Raw genomic sequence first — 22,927 nt, 5'->3', positions numbered from 1 at the left:
GTTCTTACATTTAGCTAATTTTTACTAAATGTTAAATTTAAATGTTAAAAAATATATTAAAATGTTAAATCCTAAACCTAACTTTAAAGTTTAAACCTCAAATGTTGAAGTTAAATGTTGAAGTTTACATTTAGGTATTTTGAAATGGAACACAGCCTTTGCTGTTTGCAGTAAGTGGGCTTTTTTTTCTTTGCTTTGTTTTCAAATCCAAATCTAAGATCATGTTCTTGAGCTGAGAAATGGTAGGGTGCCTCCTTTGGGTCAAGGAGGAGGTCCTGCCCCAAGTGGAGGAGTTTAAGTATCTCAGGGTCTTGTTCATGAATGAGGGGAGAATGGAGCGGGAGATCGACTGGTGGATTGGTGATGTGTCTGCAGTGATGCAGGCGTTGTACCGGTCTGTCGTGGTGAAGTGAGAGCTGAGCCAGAAGGTGAAGCTCTTGATTTACCAGTCGGTCTATGTTCTTACCCTCATCTATGGTCACGAGCTTTGGGTAGTGACCAAAAGAACAAGATCACAGATACAAGAGGCCAAAATGAGTTTCCTCTGCAGGGTGTCTGGGCTCTCCCTTAGAGATAGAGTGAGAAGTTCAGTCATCCAGGAGGGACTCCAACTGCTCCTCCACGTCGAGAGGAGCCAGTTGAGGTGGTTCATCTGGTTAGGATGCCTCCTGGAAGCCTCCCTGGTGAGGTGTTCTGGGCACGTCCCACTGGGAGGAGGCCCAGAGGAAGACCCAGGACACGCTGGAGGGTCAGCTGGCCTGGGAACACCTTGGGATCCTCCCAGAGGAGCTGGCCCAAGTGGCTGGAGAGAGGGAAGTCTGGTCTCTCTGCTCAGGCTGCTGCCCCCACAACCCGACCCCAAGAAAAAAAAATTGATGGATTTCAAAGTAAGATTGTAAATTACCTAAATCACTCCAGCTTCATAAATGACCAAAAAGCAGCATCAGCTGTTGACTGGCAGGGCAAAGTTTAAACTTTTATTATTTTCTTTATTTTCCCAAAGAAAAGTTACTTTTTCAAACATTCAGTCGAACTGTCTGAGATGTAGCTGTTGTGCCACATTCACAGGATAAAAAAACAACAACAAATGGATCAAAAACACTAAATGAGGGGTTAAAAGAAACCATTGGTCTGAGGGCCACCGGAGTCATACTGTAATTAAAGGTGTTCTCATCATTATTCTCCAGGCCGTGGAAAGTGAGCACTGTCTGTTGAACCTTCTCTTTTCATTAGATTTTGTATTTCATGCCCTCAGAAGCAGAACAAATTGAGTCTGTTTCCTTTTGCTCTACTGTTCATTACCCAAGAGAAAGATTAAAAACTATCCTCTCGCAGACCACACTACATAATACCAAAGAACACATGAGTTTACATTGTACTCACCGTCTCTACAAAACACACAAAACCTCAGCCATACTGAGCTCTCATCAGTCCACCCCGACTGAATTTACTTTATTAAAATCCATCGTCCCCAAAAGGAAGTTGAGACCAAAAATTAGAACAGACAAAAAGATGTATTTTTTTTAAATCAAAATTGCATTTTTATACCAAGTTGCTTTCATCAGAAAGAACACACTGCCAATGCTTCGTAGCCACTGAGAAAGCCTGGCTTGTCTTGGACTTTCAGAAGACTGAGCAGGTAAAAATAATCCAGCTTCGAGTTACAAAGCAGCCCATGTAAGACGAGATCCCTACAGTCAGCAGCAGAGCAGTACTGGTGCTTCCTAAAACTCTTGTTTGTTCTTTTAGCTAAAGTATCAAATATTTACAGAGCTGGAAACTTGCTGCCTCGATAAATCTATGACCAAACAAAAGAGAGAAAAACTAAAAAAGAATAAAAGAATCATGATACATTTTTATTTGGTTTATCCCTCCGTTGAAGGATGACAGCTACAGAAAGAGTCTTTAAATCTCAGAAATTTGTTAGCATTCATGCTTAGTTTTTAAAATTAGATTACCAAAAGAAAAATATAGAAATGTTGTTTTTCTTTTACTTGGTAGTTAAAGCAAGAGTAGTTCTCTGGCACAGTACTGATGCATCTTTTTTTTTTTTTTTGAACAGATGTGTACCTGCTCAACCTTCCAGAGGATCAGAAAGTCAGCATCACCACCATGACAGTCGGTCAGAGTGCGGTTTTGACTTGCTCCATCACAGGGGAGCGGAGGCCTCCTATTTTATGGAAGAGAAACAATCAATATCTGAACTCCCTGAACCTGGAAGACATCAATGTAAGAGCCATTTGTTTATTTACATTTTAAACTTAAGGTAAAAAAAAGTAATTTTATTGAGATACTCGATAGAAGGAGTTGTACCATCAGCAGTTAATTTCAAGTTCCTGGTGTATATCTCAGATAACCAGGACATGACAAACTATAAAAACAAAGAACTGCACTTCATTTGCAACTGGGCAGTGTGGAGTTCAAAGCTGTAACCTGCATGAGATGCTTCGTTATGCAGCTTAATTCACATGCAGATTAATCTCACTCTCTTTCCAGAGCTGTTAGGGTCTTTGTTGTTGACAACTCTCCAGTGGAAAGCTGCATGTCGGAGCATCTCATGCAGTTTAAAGCTTCACACTCTCCAGCTTTGAATTGAGAAAGCAGGTGAAAGCTGATGTCTAATCAAGTACAATAACTGATATAGATACAAAAAATAAAGAAAAAAATCCCCATAACTTTTATCCCTTGCATGCATTGTGTATGAGGTATGTAGCCACAAATCAGTCAGTATCTACACTAATATGTCCACTGCCAAAAGTCTCTACAATGGTCCTAAGAGTGTCAGAACCTGCAACAAAGCAATAAAAGAAAGTAGACRTTAATAAATCTTTCCTCATATTTTGTGGATGGACCGGCCATTGTGTGGATCTTACCTGAGCAAACTGTGTCACTAAGGTACTCAACAGGTTAAATTAATGCTGGCAAGGTATGTAGCTGTCACTGTGATCATCTAGCTAAACATACACTATATTGCCAAAAGTATTTGCTCACCCATTTAAAAAGACTGTGCACCAGTGCACAAAACAAGGTCTATAAAGACCTGGATGTCAGAGTCTGGTGTGGATGAACTTGACTGGCCTGCACAGAGTCCTGACCTCAACCTGATAGAACACCTTTGGGATGAATTAGAGTGGAGACTGAGAGCCATATCTTCTGTCCAACATCAGTATGTGACCTCACAAATGCGCTTCTGGAAAGATGGTCAAAAATCCCCATAAACACAGTCCTAAACCATGTGGACAGCCTTCCCAGAACAGTTGAAGCTGTTCTAGCTGTAATGGGTGGACCAATCTCATAGTGAACCCTATGGATTAGGAATGGGATGTCGCTTAAGCTCATGTGTGAGTCAAGGCAGTGAGCAAATACTTTTGGCAATATAGTGTAGTTGTTGACCAATGTAGCGACCATTTCCTTTTACACGGTCCGGTCAAAAAAATAGTCTTCACCTGGATTTAACTAAAGTCTATGATGTGGGGTCACTGCAGTTGGTCAGGTCTAGATTCAGTAACAGTATGCACTCAAAGAATGAGGTCAGCTGACCTGAATATACTGAATGACCAGGTTATTCCATCAATGGATTGTTTCTACTCTGATGGCACAGCTATATTCCAAGATCACAATGCCAGGATTCATCTGTTTTTTATTGTGAGTGGTTGAGGGAGCATGAGACATCATTTTTACACATGGATTGGCTCCACAGAGTCCATTGAGAATCTTTGGGATGTGCTGGAGAAGATCAGACTCTACCATCATCAATGCGAGATCTTGGTGACAAATTAACGCGACACTGGATGGAACTAAATCTTGACATTACAGAAGCTTATCAAAACAATGCCCCATAAAATGTGTGCCGTAATCAAAGCTAAAGGCGGTCCAACAAAATATTTCAGTGTGCGACCTTTTTTGGCCAGGCAGTGTATTTGCGACTGCTTTAGACAAAATAACCCATGGTTTAAGAATGGTATTTGGAACACCAATAAATCTTAGGTGGTGATTTTGCCTCTTAATTCACAGTTGGGCCTCTTCAATTAGGAATAACTAATGAGGCCTGGACAAAAAAAGATCATAATGAAGACTTCACTTCTTGGAACCTAAACATCAACCTAAGACTTGGTTTCAGATACCCCAGTGGATCCACAGAGTCTGATTTGACAGCAAAAGGGAGATCAATTTTAGGTGGGTGTCATGGCTAACATGTAACAGATAATAGATATTTGTATTAGGTGTAAAATTGTTGGTTATAAAGTGTTTAAATCGGGTCAAGTTTTGAACTGATTTTTCAGTTTCAGAGCTGTTCTTTCTGTGTAAGATAATGATTTTGTGTAGTCCTGTTCCCACTTTCTTTTAGCATTGTTTTTAGTCTTACTTTGTCAGCACATTTACTCTTGGCACTGTCTTTGTGCTGTAGGACTGACAGTGATCCAATATGTCCGTTTGTGTTCTTGGTGACTGTTTAGAAAATGGTGGGAGCGACAGGAACAAAGAAAGAAGATGAAAGGGGATACCTAAGGGGTTCAACCCTAGAGAAAGGACCTACTTTTATAACTCGGTGTGTGTCTGTGTGTTAAGCTTCACGCACAGCCCCCAGACAGCACCTCTGTGTCACTTTCGTCTACATCAAAGGAGGCCAGGAAACTCTTGTGGTAAGGTATGGAGGCAGGCCTCCTTTACCTTACCTTACACTTTGTCTCTTTGTGTGTCTGAACTGACCAAAATGAGTGTGATACTGCCGTGCATAATTAAATCAACACTGTCGCAGTAGATAAAGGGACTCCAGCAAAGCCACTAATGTAACATTAAATGTTGATGACCCTTAAAATGAGTAAAAGGCACCCAGCTGTCACCAGTCATCCTTGGCACCATCAACCGTCCATAAACTAGTGCGCTGGTTCTGGTTGGTGACGTGTTTCCCATAATAAAGCTGTGCCAATGCTGTGCTCCTAAGTTGGAACAGTTTATCTGCCATTTGGCTTATTCAGACATTTTCTGTAGTGTAATTTGCTTGGTGTTAAGTAATTCCTGGAGGGGAATGCAGCAAGTGCTGGGCTTAATAAAAGAGAAATGTCAAGACTTGATGCTGCTGTAAATATATTTTGATGGGTTCATGCAAGAAAAAAAGTGGGGAAAAGTGAGCTTGTGTTGACCTTAGAACACCTTATTTCAAATCCATGTCTTTCTTATTTTTTTAGTCAAAGCCATAGGCTTTTATTTCATCTTCTGGTATTGCCCCGAGGACACAGCAGAGTTTGGCATCCTGACCATGGGTGGTCCCTGTCTGCACTTTACTCATTCTTGTCTGCTCCCTTAGTAACTAATATCACATTTTGTTTGTGTATTTTTAATTCAAATGTCAACTCGGGGATGCAAGCATCTGCTGTCAAAAGGGTACTTATTATTCTAGCAACAAAGCTTTGTCTGAGGTTCATCATTAGCAGAAATAATAACAGCATACACACTGAATTCAAATACCCGTTTTCCACATTTCTAATGTTTGGGATTTATCTTCCATTCATTAGATTTTTCATGAATACGCCAAAACGTGTCCACTATGACGTTGCTAAAATTTAAAGTTTACCAAAGAAAATTGAGTTTTGTTGCTTTGTTAGAAATTGTTTGATTATAATATTTTGCAGCTTATGTATAAGGCTCATAAAAAATGTTACCTTTAAACATCCAGTTATATTTTGTTAAGACAGAAAGTTCTTATAATCTCAAAGGACTTGAGATGTTTGTGAAACCTAGAATTCGAACAAACTTTAAGGACCGATGTACTTCGGTTCAGGGAATAAGATTGTGAAATAATCTGGAAAGTGATCATAAAAATGCCAGTTCAATGTATTGCTTTAAGAGAAAGATAAAAATATGTTTTTAAAGGAATTTGAAACTTTACTAGTATACCAAAGTTGTTGTTTGAGAATGAACTGAAGTTTTTATTTTGTTTTGTTTCTTGATTAATATTGCTTGAAATTAATTATGGAAAAGAGGGGTGAATACTGAATTAATCTTTGAAGGAACGATGTACTTCGGTTCAGGGAATAAGATTGTGGAATAATCTGGAAAGTGATTATAAAAATGCCGGTTCAATGTNTATATGTTGTGTATGTATTTTTAGTTTTTGTTTTTTGTTTTTAATGTGTATAAAATTGATTTGTTTTTAGGTGGTCTGATGAACCCAGTAGACTCATTGGTGGGCGTGATGATAGCCCTTCATTAGAGCTAAACAACAAAAAATCTGAAGCTCCTGTGTTGAGTAGTTTTTGAGTTATGTGCATTTTTGTATGTCCAGACACCCTTGTTTTAGTTGGAGCCCCTCTTCAAAAATGGGGTGTATTGTAAAATCATTGGCTGGTGCAGTGTAGATCGGACACATCTATATTCCTGCCAAATTTCATGTTGATTGATGTAGCCCTTTTTGGGTTACAGTTGACCAATAATTACTGACAATAAATAAACAGAACGAAAACAATTTGACCCCCGCTTCATGTGGGGGTCACAATTAAAGTTGCCCTAAATTGGAGCGGAGCAAAAATTTCTTAAAACAGCAAAAAACATTACATCAAATAATAAAAGGTCAAAGCTTTGTCTCACTCTTTATGACAGAGTGGTCAGATAATAGCTTTGTTTTATTAAAAGGTACACAGCATCTCTGTAAAAACATCACAAGAGGTAAATCCTCTGATCTGATGAAACCAAGCTTAGCCATCCCAGTAATTACCACGATACGGATTCAAGATGGATGACGAGACGTTGAAGAGGAATTATAAAAGAAGACTTAAAGCATTTAGATTCTCAGCCGTGAGAGTTTCAACTTCACATTTTAGCTCAGTGATCTGGGCTCAAACCACCAAGGAAATATTAAATGTGCTATCTGAAAGTCTGCTAAAGTCTTGAAGAGATGCAGTGAGATGCTGTACGAGGAGTCTTAAGAGCATCGCTGTGGAGACCGGAAAAATGTCTCTGTATTGACACAAACAACAAAAGTAATCACAAAAGCAATGTTGATGGTTTGTAAGGGATATTTGCAGAAATCTGTGCTTTCATCAAGCCCAAAGGAAAAGATGTAAGGTTCAGACCTGTTGTCTTTCTGTGAGGACTATGCATGTTCTCCTCATGCTTGCGTGGGTTTTCTCCAGGTGCCCCGGTTTCCCCCACAACACAAAAACACGTACAATAGGTTGCCTTCAGGCCCAGGCTTCCCTTGAAAGAGATCTGTGATCTTAATGGGATTTGCCTGGTTAAACAATGGTAAAAATAAAATTATTATTTTATTTAACCTGAGCCACTTTGATCCCTATTGGTCTATGTATTACTGGTAAATGATGTCTCATAAATGACACTTGGCTATCTCTGGGGCACATGCAGGAAGTTAAGCTTATGATATTTCAGCTTTGTAAAGTAAAACTGAATTAATTTAGTTCAGAAATGAATGTCTTTCCAGACTGAGAGAACATCATGTACGTACTTTGATATTAAGGGTATGCAGTTGCCAGATCGGTTTTAAATGTAGTTTTGTTGGCACTGCAGCCACAGTTTGCGACCTTTGCTACCGCACAGATTATTCATAAACCTGACCAGCAAGTGTGTCAGCATGAATCAGACTCTTGGAACTACAGAAAACTGTGTGCAAACCCTCCGTCAAGTTCATCCATCACTGAACCGTGAGCAGCTTAATCCAGATTTATTTTTGGCTCTATTGTTGTTGTTTTTTAAAAGACAGTAGAATCGATTTTATCTGCACCTGTTACCCACAAACTCCATTATAAACTGCCTTGAAAAGGATTTTTTTCTAATAATTGCTGATTCTTTTTTTTTTCATATTTGTAAAAATCCACTGCCAGCTTTTGATTACTCACACTGTGAGTTCACATGGTGCCCTCCCTCGGTTTAGAGCACGGTTAATTCTAGAAATTTTTGTCCACTTTCAGATCTAGTAAATCGTGCATTAATCCCACCAGGAAGCTACCAGCCTGGAGTTCAATAAAGCCTGGCTAAATTTTGACAAAGCAGCTTACTGTAATTCCATGAAGTTGACAGTTGCTGGCTGTTGCATCATCATGCAAGGCTGTCAGCAATTCAGTCCTCTCCGAGTCACCACACCGAAGACACAAACTGTGAAGTTGTGTTCGTATGGCTTCGATATGTAGTGTATGTGCAACACAGTTTGGGGTTCTATTAGTGACTCGAATGACAAGAACATGGAATTACTGGTGTAGATTCTCAGTCATCCAAAACCTGGTAAATCCAAAATGAAAAACAAAACAACTGGACATGTTATTCAATAGCTGAAGATGTTTCACTTCCCATTCAGGGAAATTTCCCAGTTATTAGTTTCCAATCAAAACTAAAAACATAGATTGCATTCATGGGTCAATGGGAGGTGCATTTTGTTAAACACTGACTGTGTTGTATCAAAGAAAAATGTGTAATTGTTAAAAATGGAAAACGTTTTGAGACCACACTGCAGTTTGGAAAAGATCAGACAAAATACAGCAATCAGTAAAGATGGAGTTGATTAAATCTCTCCTTTCTTATCTCCCCCAACACAGACCCAGATGTTTAAGATTTGGTGAAATTATGTAACATTTCACATTTTTGATTATTCTGAAAAATCATGTTCATCGTGATATTTTACTAGATAAGTGGATCAAAGTAATTGCAGATACAAATTATTTGAGCCACGTTTTTAATATTTTCAGCTTTTCTTCTCATTGATGGTGAAGCTTTAACGATATTTTGGAATCTGCTGATCATTTTCTACATTATTGCATTAATGAAAGTAGAGTACAATGAGTTCCAATTAGGCGATGCACTGAAGCTGAGGTGTTTTATACACTGCCTGGCCAAAAAAACAGTCACCACCAAAATAAAAACAAAAGAAATGGTCACACGCACTAATATTTCATTGGACCACCTTTAGCTTTAATTACGGCACACATTCTCTGTGGCATTGTTTTGATAAGCTTCTGTAATGTAACAAGATTTATTTCCACCCAGTGTTGCATTAATTTTTCACCAAGATCTCACATTGATGATAGTAGAGTCTGAACTTCTCCAGCACATTCCAAAGATTTTGATTAGACACTGGAGCCAATCCATGTGTGAAAAAGATGTCTCATGCTCCCTGAACKACCCTTTCACAATAAAAGCCCGATGAATCCTGGCATTGACATCTTGGAATATGTCCGTGGCATCAGGGAAGAAACAARCCATTGATGGAATAACCTGGTGATTCAGRATATTCAGGTCAGCTGACCTCATTCTTTGAGCACATACTGTTGCTGAACCTGAACCTGACCACCTGCAGCGACCCCACATCATAGACCTTYGTTAAATCCAGCATTAGGCTGTGAGACAGAACCTGTGACTTCAGTTTATTGTTCTATGACACATTTCTAATGACCTTCTGTTGTAAGTCTTTAAATGTCTGACTTGTTCTTTTTTCCTTGGCAGATCCAAAGTCAGGTAGGATGTTTTCTATTTTTTACCATTTGTTTGTCTTTTTTTGACATTCTACCAGTTTGTTTCACTGTGTCTGCAACAAAAACATGTAAATACAGAGGTCTATCTAGATTGCAACACTTGCATCATTTTATTTGGAACTCACATTTGCAAAATGTTTCTAAATAAAATAAGTGCTAATTTTTTGTGTGTGCTGTTAAAACAACTTGAACTGCTCAAACTGTCAGTAACAACTCATTGAGTTTTTTGGATTTATTAAGTTTAATGAAAACTATTTTTACAAAGGTGAAACTGGAGACTGCGTGTGAAAATGTTTAGGTAACTACAAGTTCAAATATAAATTATTAAAGAGTTTCTGAAAATCCTTAATTTTTTATTAGTTTTCAGTTTTGCAGTCAACATCCACAACTTTAATATAAATCTTGTGGACATCAAAACACAAAAAGTTGCCTGTTTCAAAGAAATAAGTGTTTTTAATGTGAAACTTCAGGTTAGTTTTAAGCTCCCTTTAAAAGGATTTTAGTATTATGGCAAAAAAAAAAAAATCTTCTGACAGACTTGTACAAACTGGAGGGTATTTTTGACTCCTAGCGTGTTTCTTTGAGAAAGTTTTTAAAGGGCTGAACTGGCAGTTTCTTCAAAGGCTATTTTCTAAAATGCCTCGTCACTGGTGGAAGTTAGTCATCCCATGAGGTGGCCCTTCAGTGTTTCTCCAGAGGTGACCTGGCCCTGGCAGCTTTATTAATTATAGTTTCTTTAGGGCTATGGCCTATTTGTAAATCCTCCTCTACCTGCCCTTGTCTGCCTTCCTTCTGAGCGGTCCTACCTTRGCCTGCTCCGTGTGCGGAGCGCTGGGTGCTGCTGATAGCTGAGGTGAGGGTGATGAGGTGAGGTGGAGGAATCATGTCGACAGCCTCCGCCGTGGCTCGTTCCACCTCTCTGAGTTTCATTTCTCCCCCCACCTTCATTTTTCATTTAAGAAGGTGACACAATATGCTCTCAGCCCAAGGGGTAAAAATGTGCCATCGATTTCCCCTCCCATTGTGGAAGTCTGATGCTTCACTCATCCAGGGCTCGAAAGTTAGATCGGAGTCCAGCAAAATAAACCAAAAAACACATTTTATGCTTATAAACATAGTGTGTCCAGCCAGGCAGTCAGCACTTAGAACAAAAATTCAGCCTTCAGGTTTCTCCTATCAATTAGAAAGTTGTAGCAATTACAAAAAACATTTTTTTTACTTAAATGAGAAACACTAACATTCCTAAAAGTCAAAATGTAAATCTGAAATATTTGGTCYTGTAAACTGAAAAGGATGCATGCAGATCGATTTCATGCCTGCACTGCCTCAGTTTACCTTAAAGTTCAGGCAGTGCAGGCATTCAATTATAAAACACAAGGTAAAGTTCTCATTTTTAAAATGTAATTGGTGAATTTTACATGCATTTATTTAATTATTGGGGCGTTTATCCATTTCTGCTTTTATTTTTAATTGTCAGTTTCAGCCCTCCGTAGATTTGAGTCYCGGAGTACAAGTATTGCTTAAAATGGAAGCAGAAAGATAAACTGCTTTAATCAAGAAGAGCTTCTAGCTGCAAGGAAACAATTTTGAAGAGTGAGAGGCATGAAGCAAAGTTACCAAACTTTATCAGTTTCATTTTTGCTAAATATTTTTGACAAAAAAAAAATGCTCTCAGAAGTTATGCGATTGCACCGAGTCAATATTTCATCAACTAAAAGCTACTGTTAAATATAAAACTTTTGATGAAGTGTCTTATTTGGAAGGTAGAGGAGAGACCTTTTTTAAACCAGTCAGATTAGTGCTTAAAATGATTTATTCTATATTTTACATTGTACAAAATTCTTTACTATGTGTTGGACTGAGGAGTTTTTATCGCTGTGTGGATTTTACAAGGTGCCAGATGTTCACTCTTTGCCATCCGGTGTGCACCGTCAACAGGCTCATTAGCTTSGGGGGGGGCTTCTGTCTTTACTGCAATATGAACAATTTCTTCTTCTTTTTTTCTTTGTCCATCCAGCAGGGTTTTTTTCTTTTATGTGTTCACTCAATGATTATTCACATCATGGCATGTCTTTATCACGTTCAGTTATCTACATGATCATTGACAGATTTTGGTGTTTTTTTTTTGTTTTGTTTTTCCCAGTGACATCAATCCTTCAAATAAGGACTTTGAATATGACTATAGAACTCAAATTCCCTACGTTTTGTTTTAAGGCAAAAAAACAATTTCACACTGAATTTTAGCTGCAATCTGTGAAATCACTTTTATGAATAGAAAAATGAATTTCAGCAAAGAGACATTCTTATCTGCAACTTTGACAGTTGTTTTATGCCTGTTTCACATGGAAAGAATTTAAAATTGTTGGCAAATTTTCAACTGAGAGAGCATACGTTAAAAAAATGTAGCTTCATTTTTAGTATTTTGGATTCCCTTCCATGTTTCCGCAGCCAGCTTGTTTGTCCTCAGAGAACACCACACATGCTGGGATATCGAGTCAAAACAATCCAGCATGTTAAAAATACCCAATTTGAGGTCTGAGTGGTCCTGATGTCCTTCTTAACACATGGCAGGGATATCTCATAAAATGATCTAATTGGACCGTCCAATTGTGCCAAAACTCTGCACAATGGGGYCCTTCACTCGTGATGTAAATCAATTACATACATTTTCTGCAGCTCGCTCAACAGATCGGATGGTCTCGATTCTATGGAGTCAGTGTTAATACCATACCAGAAAAAAATGTTCCTAGAGTAGATTTTTTTTTACACGTCTGACATCAGAAATCACAGGAAAGTTCAGTTGAAAGATTGACTGCAGGGTCGACAGACTTGAAAAGTTAGCAAAATTGTAAAAAGGTTGGTGTTTTTACTCATGTCTTTTAGCTTAGCTAACTGCATTTAGTCTGTGTGTATTTTTATCGCTCAAGTCACCGCTTCTGTAGCCTGGTAAAAACCAGACCCTTGTCCTTCACTTTGCTTCGAACCGAGGGTCTGGACTCGCCGCCATAGGGAAGCGATTCTTGCTGGAGGCGTGGCCTCTGCTGAAATGTTTGTGTGTCGCTGTGAAGGAGGCTAAGCTAAGAAGCTAACCGGAAATCGCGAGCGCTGTAAACAWCCCTACTGAGAGGAGAAAAGCACCGAGCCGAATGAGACGACTGTAAATGAGAGCTGCTGCTTTGTCAAATTTATTTTAATTTGGAAGCCTTATCAACACGGACTGGCTTCATTCACTTCCTCCACTGCCATTTGCTAAACTAGCAGACACTGCACAGAAAATCAACGTCATTCAAAACCCCGCCTTCTGTTTGTTGATTGGCCCAGGTAAAATAAACWACAAGCAGACACTGTGCAGAAAATCAACGTTCTGTTCTGATTGGTTCGGCTAAAAATCTGCCAGCGAAATCTTTGTCAATGGGAGAAATGCCAGACYYAGCAGTGAAGGGAAACTAGAARTGAATGGAGCTGCGTAGGAAGGCAAGGGCCAGGCTACCGCTTCTGCATTGTTTAAAGAAACATACGTAAATAGTGATGTTTAGAATTTTTGTAAGTAAAATATTATCACAGTATGTGTGACTGCAGTAGATTGCAGTATGAGGCTAGCATGGATGCTAGGAGTAAAGCTAGCAGTWGGCTACAGTAAAAAATATAAAGTTTACTGTACCTGTTTATCAACAGAAAGTGCAGGGATAGGATCAGGGTGGTCCAGTGTTGGTCTTTTACCTCTGATAAWTTGGAGCAGATGTTAAATCCTTGGTCGCACTTTTTTCTGGTCAAATTCAACTCGTCCCATCGGTTGAATCCAGCAGTTAGCCTAGCATCATAGCTAGTTGAGAAGGCTGATCAAAAYTACTCCTTTCATATTGGGAAGAASRGTATCACGATGTTTTYTGGTCCTCCCAGTGGAGTTTGATGCTGTTTTCCTGAATTTYTTTAAGTTTAAACACATCTAGACCAGCACYGTGCCATTGAAATCAGTGGAGCTGGTATGAGAGTTTGTGCAACCATCGAGCGAACATAGTCACGTGACTCGTGTTCTAAAAACAGCCAGAGTGAAGGTCCCTATTATCTTACCATGTGAACCTGGCATTYGTTGTTTTACACTGGTTTCAAAATGTACCCTTACTGACATCTGGGGTTATTTATTTTTTTATCATTACTTCCAGAATCCCATCTGCAGGTTTGTTGCATTTCCATTAAAACCATGACTCTTTCGCCTTCAGCCACGTCGTCTGCTTCTTGGTTGTARTTCTCAAGGTGGTTAAAGCTCCCTGTTTTCCCTCGTGTGTCTTCCAGGATTTTGGGGATGATGGCTCGTTGTACATCACCAAGGTGACCACCACCCACATGGGCAACTACACCTGCCATGRTGACGGATATGAAAAACTCTTTCAGACGCACATTCTTCAAGTAAACGGTAGGGGATTTGTACCTGTCAAAGTTTTTGTTTAAATAATTAKATCATCAGCTGTGACAACGCACCAGCTACTGTTATATAAGTAATAATGCTGTGAAATTTGGTCTTTGTCATCTTTGCTCATGCTCAGCAAAGTGGCAGTGAGGTATTATCAATGCATGTTCACACTAGGCAGCAAATATCTGTCAAAGCAGCTTCAAAAAAACATGACAGCCTGAAAGTGTTGAGGAATCTACAGTGAATCATCACTCCGATATGCAACTCACCTTGACATCATGGAGCTTAACATTGAGTTTGATTCCAGAGTACAGCTCACCGTTCACTACTTTTTTGTTTTGCTTTGTTTACTTGCTTTTATTAGTATGTTAAACATGCCCTTACCGTTGGCTATAGAACAGCACCGGGAGTTCCTTTGTTCTCATGTTGCAGTTCCATTGAGCCGACCCCCACGCCTAGACTCAACTCCAGTTACCTTCTTAATTCAGGAAGAAATGACGAACGGCACTAGACCTTTCTGTGAAAGGGATTTGTAAGCAATTGTTCAATTACCTTTAAGCCCAAGAAAAGACTGCGCAGCATAATAAAAGAGCTCGAACCCCTAAACTCTGCACCAGTTTTGAATGGATACCACCAGTGCAAAGCTAATAGTCATTCAGGMGGTGTGTTTCCTCACAAATCTATTCAAGCTGTTTAAAGCAGATTCTGTGAATTACTTCACACTCTTAAGAATTTCTCCTGCTTTATCAAATGTCTTTGTGAACTTTACACCCTATTAAATTCCAGGAGTATGAAACCTGTGCCCGTTTAGTGYTCAACTCAACCACAACTTCATTTAGCCAAGATGTTGTACATTGATAAGTTTTATAGGTTGCTTTTTGTAATTTATTTGGCTTCATACAATGAATTATGTGAATGCTGAAAGAAAGATGGTACATAGAGGACAAAGGTGAAGTTTGAACCTCACTGATTTCATGTGCTGGGTTTATATAAATGTCTGTAGACAGGGAATGAAGCTCAATTACATTTGACAGACAGTTGGTTCATTATCATTCTTCCAAAAGATTACTCTGAGGTTAATTGCACTGATATACAGGCCTTATTGTGTATAMGGAAACAGGGTGAATCTCACGAGTCTAATAACTTTTGGTTGTAATTAATATTGTAACTTCCACATGACCTTTTCACTGAAGGCTCAGTTTCACATCCTTAATGTGGGTGAAGTCTCGAAGGACCTCCTATCACCCTGCCATGTTGAGATTTCACACAACTCAATTAGGAAGCAGCTGAAATGGGCTAATTTGTATAAGGTGGATTCAAATTTCTGTCAATCACTCTACAACAGCTTGAAAATGATGATATACATTTGATGACGTAAGCTAATTGCAATGTGAAGACAACCATGAAAATTTTTTGGCAATCCTTTATTTTACAGTCCCCTAATTACCATGCAATTACCTAGCTTTTAAGACCTTGSATGAAATGGTTAGCGACTATTTACTATGCAGTTACTTGCCAATTACTGTAATTTATATGCAATTGCTTTGTAAGAACAAAAAATACTATGTAATTCAACAAATTTTAGTAGGTTATTACAATTACAGTTCAATAGTATCTCAATTACCCACTATTTGCCATCAAATTGCCAGCTTTATTTTAGTCACCTAATTACCATGTTATTATAAAGTGAATACATAGAAAATAGCAATGTAAATAAACTAATTCTGTGATCATTTCAATAAATTTACAGTGTAATAGTACATCAGTTACACAGCATTTACCAACAAATTACTAATTAAATTTCCACATACTAAACATAAATACAGTCCCTAATTACCATCTCATTACCAAGTAAGTACTTAGTAAATTGTAGCAAATTACTATGCTAGTAGAAATTTCTTTTGGGTAACTACAATTGAATTACTGTTCAATAGTACCTCAATTACATACTATTAACTAAAATACTACAAAATTTCCACATTTTATATCGTCTTACTATGTAATTACAGATAATTAGTGGGTTATTGCAATAAAATGCCAGCAATGCCAAAATTACATACCATTTACTTGTGTTACACAGTTAATTGTAATATATTACCAGGTACAGTAAATTATGTATGAAAAAATTTACAAAGTGTGTAAAAATAAAGTTGTAATTTGTTGGCAAATAGTGGGTAATTGAGATACTATTGAACTGTAATTGTAACAAAATTACCCACTAAAATGTGTTTAATTACATAGAATTTTATATGTTCTTACCAAGTAATTACATAGTAAATTACACACAGTACAGCACAGTAATTATTGGACTGTAAAAGAAAGGATTACCTGATTTTTTTATTACACCRTTTTAACTGGCTTATCCAAATGTTATTAATGTATTGACAGTTTACATTTTGGGTTAAATCCAAATACTTCCAATGACAGTAAATTGGACAGTCAAGTGTTATTGTCAGTGTGTTATTATCCTAAWGTTGTCCCTTTTGTTGAGGTTAATGGTAGATTTTCACTTTGTGCCGGCAGCTCCTTTYTTTTGTTTGTTGCATTGACCCCACTTTACTCACATGAATCAATAAAGTTGCATCTCATTTGCTCCTTGTGGCTGCAGCGTTTGTCCAATCCAAACCACTTTAGTAGAGAACAAATCAGTGTTTGGGAAAGATTAATGGAAGTGCAGTTAAAACGTAAATTACACCAAGTTTCTCCCTAATTTCCTGCATTCACAGTGAAAATAAATTTCAAAACAAATTGTCATATTTTCAGTTATTGTGTTTTATAACTCCCATTAAATGTGTTACTGTCCATTTTAGGGCATCCAACAATAATTTCCTCAGAGATATTACCCCYGTTGTGAGGTTATGAAGTTGGAAGTTTCAGGGGTTTTTTGTAGGATGGGTGTTTTGTTGAAGGTTAGCTGTGGGTGGCAGGTAGAGACGTGGCCCTTGTGTGATGATCCCTGTCTTTGAAGAAAAACATACTGCTGGCCTGAAATGTCATAAATCTAGTTAGGGAGGGCCAGAGGTAAAGGTGGAAACAGACTAATGAGAGCTTACCTCGATACACTGTGCAAGCTCTGGAACCAAAGTCCTTGATTAAAGCGAGGTTGTCTTTCTCCACAGRTGGTTGATGTGGGGATTCCTGCTCTGTGCTGAATGCTGCTGCTGTGCTGTAGTGTTTTTTTTTTCTTTTCSTAGTACCAGAGGAATACCCACAGTTAAAAGTTTGAGTCTGAGCAATGTGCAGGGGCCGAGAATCCGCTCAGATGAAGTGTGCAGATTTGTGGATTTGCTGTGTCTGGTTGGGGTTAGAGGGAAGTTGTAAAGTGTGAAAGTCAAGGCTTTGTTGACACTGGAGAGGTCAGTTTGGAAGGCAGAAGCTGCCTGATTTATCCGTGTTGAGGGTTTTTCTTTTAAATTTATTTCTGACAGAATGAGCTGCTAATTCTAAAGAGTGCTTTATTTTATGGGGCAGGAGGAGGTATTGTGTATTTTCCACATCCATAGATCAATTTTATACCACAATCAAGTAACTATGTTACCTTCAGTTGTTATGAAAGTGCTGTATACATCCAACATCTACAGTAAATGCCTTTGAAATTGGGCTCTGTCTCTTTAAGAACCTTTGCCGTTTACTACACTCTCACTTCAGCATGTCTTCACAACAATGCCTCAGTGGAGGGAGGCTTTGTAGTGAAGGAGCTCAGATAAAGACTGAGCTCCAGGGAGGAGCTTTGGGTAAATAGGCGGAGCTTTGTACCAGCAAGCATTTGGGCAGCTCCTACCACTAGCCTGGCCCTTGCCTTCCTACACAGTTCCGCTCTATTCTAGTTTCCCTTCTCTGCTCTGTCTGGGACTTCTCCCACAGACGAGGATTTCTTCAGGAGAATTTTCGTCCGGGCCAATCAGAGATCAGAACGTCGATTTAGTTTAGCAAATGGCAGTGGAGGAAGTGAATGAAGCCAGTCCGTGTTAAGGCTTCCAAATTAAATTTAATTTGTCTGACAAAGCAGCAGCTCTCATTTACAGTCGTCTCGTTCGTCTCGGTACTTTTCTCCTCTCAGTAGGGTTGTTTACAGCACACATGATTTCCGGTTAGCTTCTTAGCTTAGCCTCCTTCACAGCGACATACATCGCGGCCAACCGATCCAATCATCTCAAACTTCAGCAGAGGCCACGCCTCCAGCTAGAATCGCTTCTCTATAGCCGCGAGTCCAGACCCTCGTATGAAGCAAAGTGAAGGACAAGGGTCTGGTTTTTACCAGGCTGTGTTACCACAGGAGATTCAAGGATTTCTCAAACATGCATGAATGAGTCAAAGCAACACTCTGGGTATTTTGATGAGGTAATGACATTTATTATTTATTCATTTATTTATTCACCGTTATTTAACCAGGCAAGTCCCATTGAGATCTCAGATCTCTTTTTCAAGGGAGGCCTGGGCCTGAAAGCAACCTGTTGTACATGGMTTTTTTTTGTGTGTGTGTTGTGGGGGAAACCGGAGTACCCAGAGAAAACCCACGCAAGCACGAGGAGAACATGCAAACTCCCCACAGAAAGACCCCAGGTCCAAACTGGGAATCGAACCCAGGACCTTCTTACTGTGGGGCGTCGGTGCGAACCACTGAGCCGTCGTGCTGCCAAACATAACATGACATAACATATAAAACACAAAAAACATTGATTTTGCATAATACCCCCTGAATGACTTAGAGTATTTTACAAATTTGCACCTTTTATTTGTTGGTTAAGTTACATAAGTGTTTAATATTTTGTCTAAAAATGTCTACTGAAACAAAAATATTAGGTCAAATAGAAACTATTACCAAAGGAGAACCAGAAATACTCATTACTGCAGTATTGGAGTATTTTCTAAATTTCTATTATGCTTTTCAATTTTTGTGCCTCATATTTTTCATGCAACTCCTCTGACATTTTCTTTTTCTTAACTATAGTTTTAAAGTTAAAAAGTGCTGTATCATGTCGTATATGAAATCGATGTCATGCACTGTTCTCAGGTTGGATTACTCCCACTTATCTGAGAGGACTCCAGCTCAAAGCTTTCATGTGCTGTACTCGTTTGTCATGGTGTGTGTAGTTGTGTGTAAGTGCCAGTTGCATTTTTTTGTGGTGGCGTATTGGGCCCTGTCATGAATGCTGCACAAGTACACCTGACTTTATTTTTCCATTTGTAGCATTAGCAATGTGTTGTCAGTTCTCACAGTCCAATATCTGACAGGTGTATTCATTTTTTTATCAACCTCCAAGCTTAATTTGATTGAAGAGGTGTAACAAGTCCTCCTGGGCTAGTTTGGAATCTCCCAGTTGTGGAATGGTGAAGTAGTCTCTGCTGCCGTGATGTTTGTGTGCATCCCTGCTCATCTTCTACAGCATCAAGGCAGATGGAGCCTTGCTGAGTGATTGACGACTGGCTGGGGAGCTGTATGATGGAGCTGTCAGCCCTGCCGTGTCACATTRTTCTGGCAGTGGCTCTCCTGACACTCAGAAACGCATCAGAACGCCGCTTCTCTTATATCTTGTCTGAGTCGAGTTTTGAGTCGAGGGTGGGAAGAAATGCTCACTTTTTTTTCTGTTTCACGATTACCTGAGAAAACGTACAAGTGGTTTGTGCCAGGCAATCAAACACAGTGAATATAGTTCAAGTATTTTTTTAATAAAATAGTTTGCATCTATTGCACTAAAGTTTTCTGTGAAACTGATGAAATGTGTTAATTTACTTTATAAGAAAATACAGTAGCTACCACCTTAGAGACAAACAGATACGTATTATGAGAAATTATCTGAATTTTGTGGTGTTTTTGGAATTCTTAGTAATAAGTACAGTAAGTATTCATCCATCCTACATTTGACACAATGATTGTACTATTGTACTGCTATTGTGCCACACCCTCTACTATGCTGAAATTTATATTTAATTTTTTTTATTCTTTTTTTAATGTGCTTATGTATAAATATGTATATATTTTTCCTTTTTTCCCCTTTTTATTGTTCTTATACTGTTTTATTAGACCTTATGTTTTTTCTATCATTACTGTTCTATCATCTATACTGTGACTAGGAGAGATGCCTGCACAAGAATTCCAATGRATGTAAACTGCTAGTGCAGTGGGTAAAATAAGTATTGAACACGTCACCATTTTCCTCAGTAAATATATTACTAGAGGTGCTAATGACATGAAATTTTCACCAGATGTCGGTAACAACCCAAGTGATCCATACATACAAAGAAATCAAACCATAAATGTCCAGAAATGAAGTTATTTGTAATAATGTGGAATGGCACAGGGAAAAAGTATTGAACACATGAAGAAAGGGAGGTGTAAAAAGGCATGGAAAGKCAAGACACCAGCTGAACTCTCTCAGTAATTAGAAAGCAAGCCTGCCCCTTGTCAGTGCAAATTAATATCAGCTGGTTCAGTCCCAAATGATGGCCAGGTATCACACAAGAACCATCTGATGATGGGTAAAAGTAAAGAGCTCTCTCAAGACCTTCACAACCTTATTGTTGCAAAGCATAATGATGGCATCGGTTACAGAAGAATGTCTAAACTTCTGAAGGTTCCAGTGAGCACTGTTGGGGCCATAATTCAGAAGTGGAAAGYACATTKTTTCACCATAAACCGACCACGACCAGGTGCTCCTCACAAGATTTCTGACAGAGGAGTGAAAAGAATTATCAGAAGAGTTGTCCAAGAGCCAAGGACCACTTGTGGAGAGCTTCAGAAAGACCTGGAATTAGCAGGTACGWTTGTTTCAAAGAAAACAATAAGTAATGCACTGAACCACCATGGCCTGTATGCACGCTCACCACGCAAGACTCCACTGCTGAAGAAACAGCATGTTGAAGCTCCTTTAAAGTTTGCTGCACAACATTTAAACAAGCCTGTGTAATACTGGGAGAATATAGTCTGGTCAGATGAGACCAACATTGAACTGTTTGGATGCCAGAATACACATCATGTTTGGAGGTCAAATGGCACTACACATCAGCCCAAAAACACCATACCAACAGTGAAGTTTGGAGGTGGGAACATCATGGTGTGGGGCTGTTTTTCAGCATATGGTACTGGCAAACTTCAAATAATTGAAGGAAGGATGAGTGGAAAAATGTACAGAGACATTCTTGATAAAAATCTGCTTCCATCTACCAGGATGATGAAGATGAAATGTGGCTGGACATTTCAGCAAGACAATGAGCCCAAACACAAAGCCAAGGAAACTCTCAGTTGGTTTCAGAGAAAGAAACTAAAGCTGCTGGAATGGCCCAGCCAATCACCTGACCTGAATCCAACAGAAAATCTATGGAAAGAACTAAAGATCAGAGTTCATAGAAGAGGTCCACGAAACCTTCAAGATTTGAAGACTGTTTGTGGAAGAATGGGCCAAAATCACACCTGAGCAATGCATGCCACTAGTTTCTCCATACAGGAGGCGTCTTGAAGCTGTCATTGACAACAAAGGCTTTTGTACAAAGTATTAGATAAATTTCAGTAAGTGTGTTCAATACTTTTTCCCTGTGCCATTCCACATTATTACAAAATAACTTCATTTCTGGACATTTATGGTTTGATTTCTTTGTATGTATGGATCACTTGGGTTGTTACCGACATCTGGTGAAAATTTCATGTCATTAGCACCTCTAGTAATATATTTACTGAGAAAAATGGTGACGTGTTCAARACTTATTTTACCTGCTGTATTTTACCCGCTGTATATGCACAAATGGCAAATAAAAATCCATCCATCCATCCATCCATCCATCCATCCATGGAGCTCCAGCTGTCCCTGTGCGAGAGACTGGTTACACCGCAGACAAGTCACAAGTCTATCACAGGGTAACATAAGCCGTGTTTTCATCAACGTTTTTTATTCAAATTTTGAAAAGGTGGATGGAAATGGTAAAATTCGCATAAACTTGCTCAATTTCACAAAAAAAAAAAAGCTTTTACGGTTGCTTGAGGTGGTTTTTGGATTTTCCCAAGAAGAGTTAATTCAAAAAGGGGAGATGGAAACACATTTGCAGAATAAGTTCTGACGTAGCAAACGTTTATCTCACATGATCGATGACCAGTAATTGTAACGGCTGCAGCTGAACCTGCCTCCAGCTGTCAGTGTTTTTCCTGATATTCTCGTAACGTGAAGAGAATTGCATTTCTTTCTCTACGTCTCCAGACAGCAGGTAACATCACCAATACTAGTTGACATGACAGAATAATTACAACTCTCCCAGMAGCAACACTTCCTGATAACTTCTCTACATTGTCCCAACATGTGTAGTCCCTGCAAGTTTGCAAATTTACCGTACTTCCTTTTACTACAACCATCAATGTTTGACGTAATTACACTTAGCGTAGCCTGGTTGATTCACTCCAACCCAGTAGATGTAAACACCTTCATAATGTTTCTAAATTTTTACAGAACCTTACACATTATATTCTGGTTTTGCTCCTTTTAAAGCCTTTGTGTAAAGCTACTTTTTTGCTAGTTGTAGCATTTTTTTCAAGATATTTCAGCTAAAATTATTCTTCCTTGTACTATTCTTCATTCACACTTGCATTTTCGCAGGAAATTCAAAATAGTTCTTTTTGTTTTGTTTTTTCCAACAATTTAAAAAATTTGCTTTAAAATTMCATTAACATTGGATGGAAACATGTTTATAGAGAAAAATCACCATTCACACTCTCACCCACACCTTTGAGTTGCCAGTTAATCTAACATGTTTTTGGTCTGTGTGAGAAAACTGAAGCATCTGGAGAAAACACACGTGCACTGAAATATCCACAATATTACAGAGCAGCAACAAACACTGAATTTGATACACTATTCARTCAGGTATTCTAGCTTTTTTAAGAGGAGCCTTGGCTCTAGGTCACGTTGCTCGCATGAAMCTGGTGCCTCTGCAGGCATAAGGCTTTATTAATGCAAGAAATGAGATTTTGTTCACAACACGTTAGGAATGATTTTTATCTACTAGCACACCAAACTATTGACTGTTATTTACTATTTATATATATATATAT

General features: G+C 38.7%; 1 protein-coding gene across 1 annotated transcript in view; it reads left to right on the top strand.

The window, feature by feature from the left end:
- fstl5 (follistatin-like 5) overlaps nucleotides 1-22,927 on the top strand; it is a 234,636-nt gene that overhangs the window by 160,476 nt on the left and 51,233 nt on the right. The window contains exons 7-8 of the mRNA XM_014002001.1: nucleotides 2,063-2,229; nucleotides 13,773-13,893. Coding sequence (XP_013857455.1) covers nucleotides 2,063-2,229; nucleotides 13,773-13,893 — 288 coding nt within the window. The remainder of the gene's footprint in view (nucleotides 1-2,062; nucleotides 2,230-13,772; nucleotides 13,894-22,927) is intronic.

The sequence above is a fragment of the Austrofundulus limnaeus genome, unplaced genomic scaffold, assembly GCF_001266775.1.
Source record: "Austrofundulus limnaeus strain Quisiro unplaced genomic scaffold, Austrofundulus_limnaeus-1.0 Scaffold11, whole genome shotgun sequence".
NCBI classification, from domain to species: Eukaryota; Metazoa; Chordata; class Actinopteri; order Cyprinodontiformes; family Rivulidae; genus Austrofundulus; species Austrofundulus limnaeus.
The sequence above is the reverse complement of the archived record's forward strand: the minus strand, read 5'-3'. Positions and strand labels throughout refer to the sequence as shown.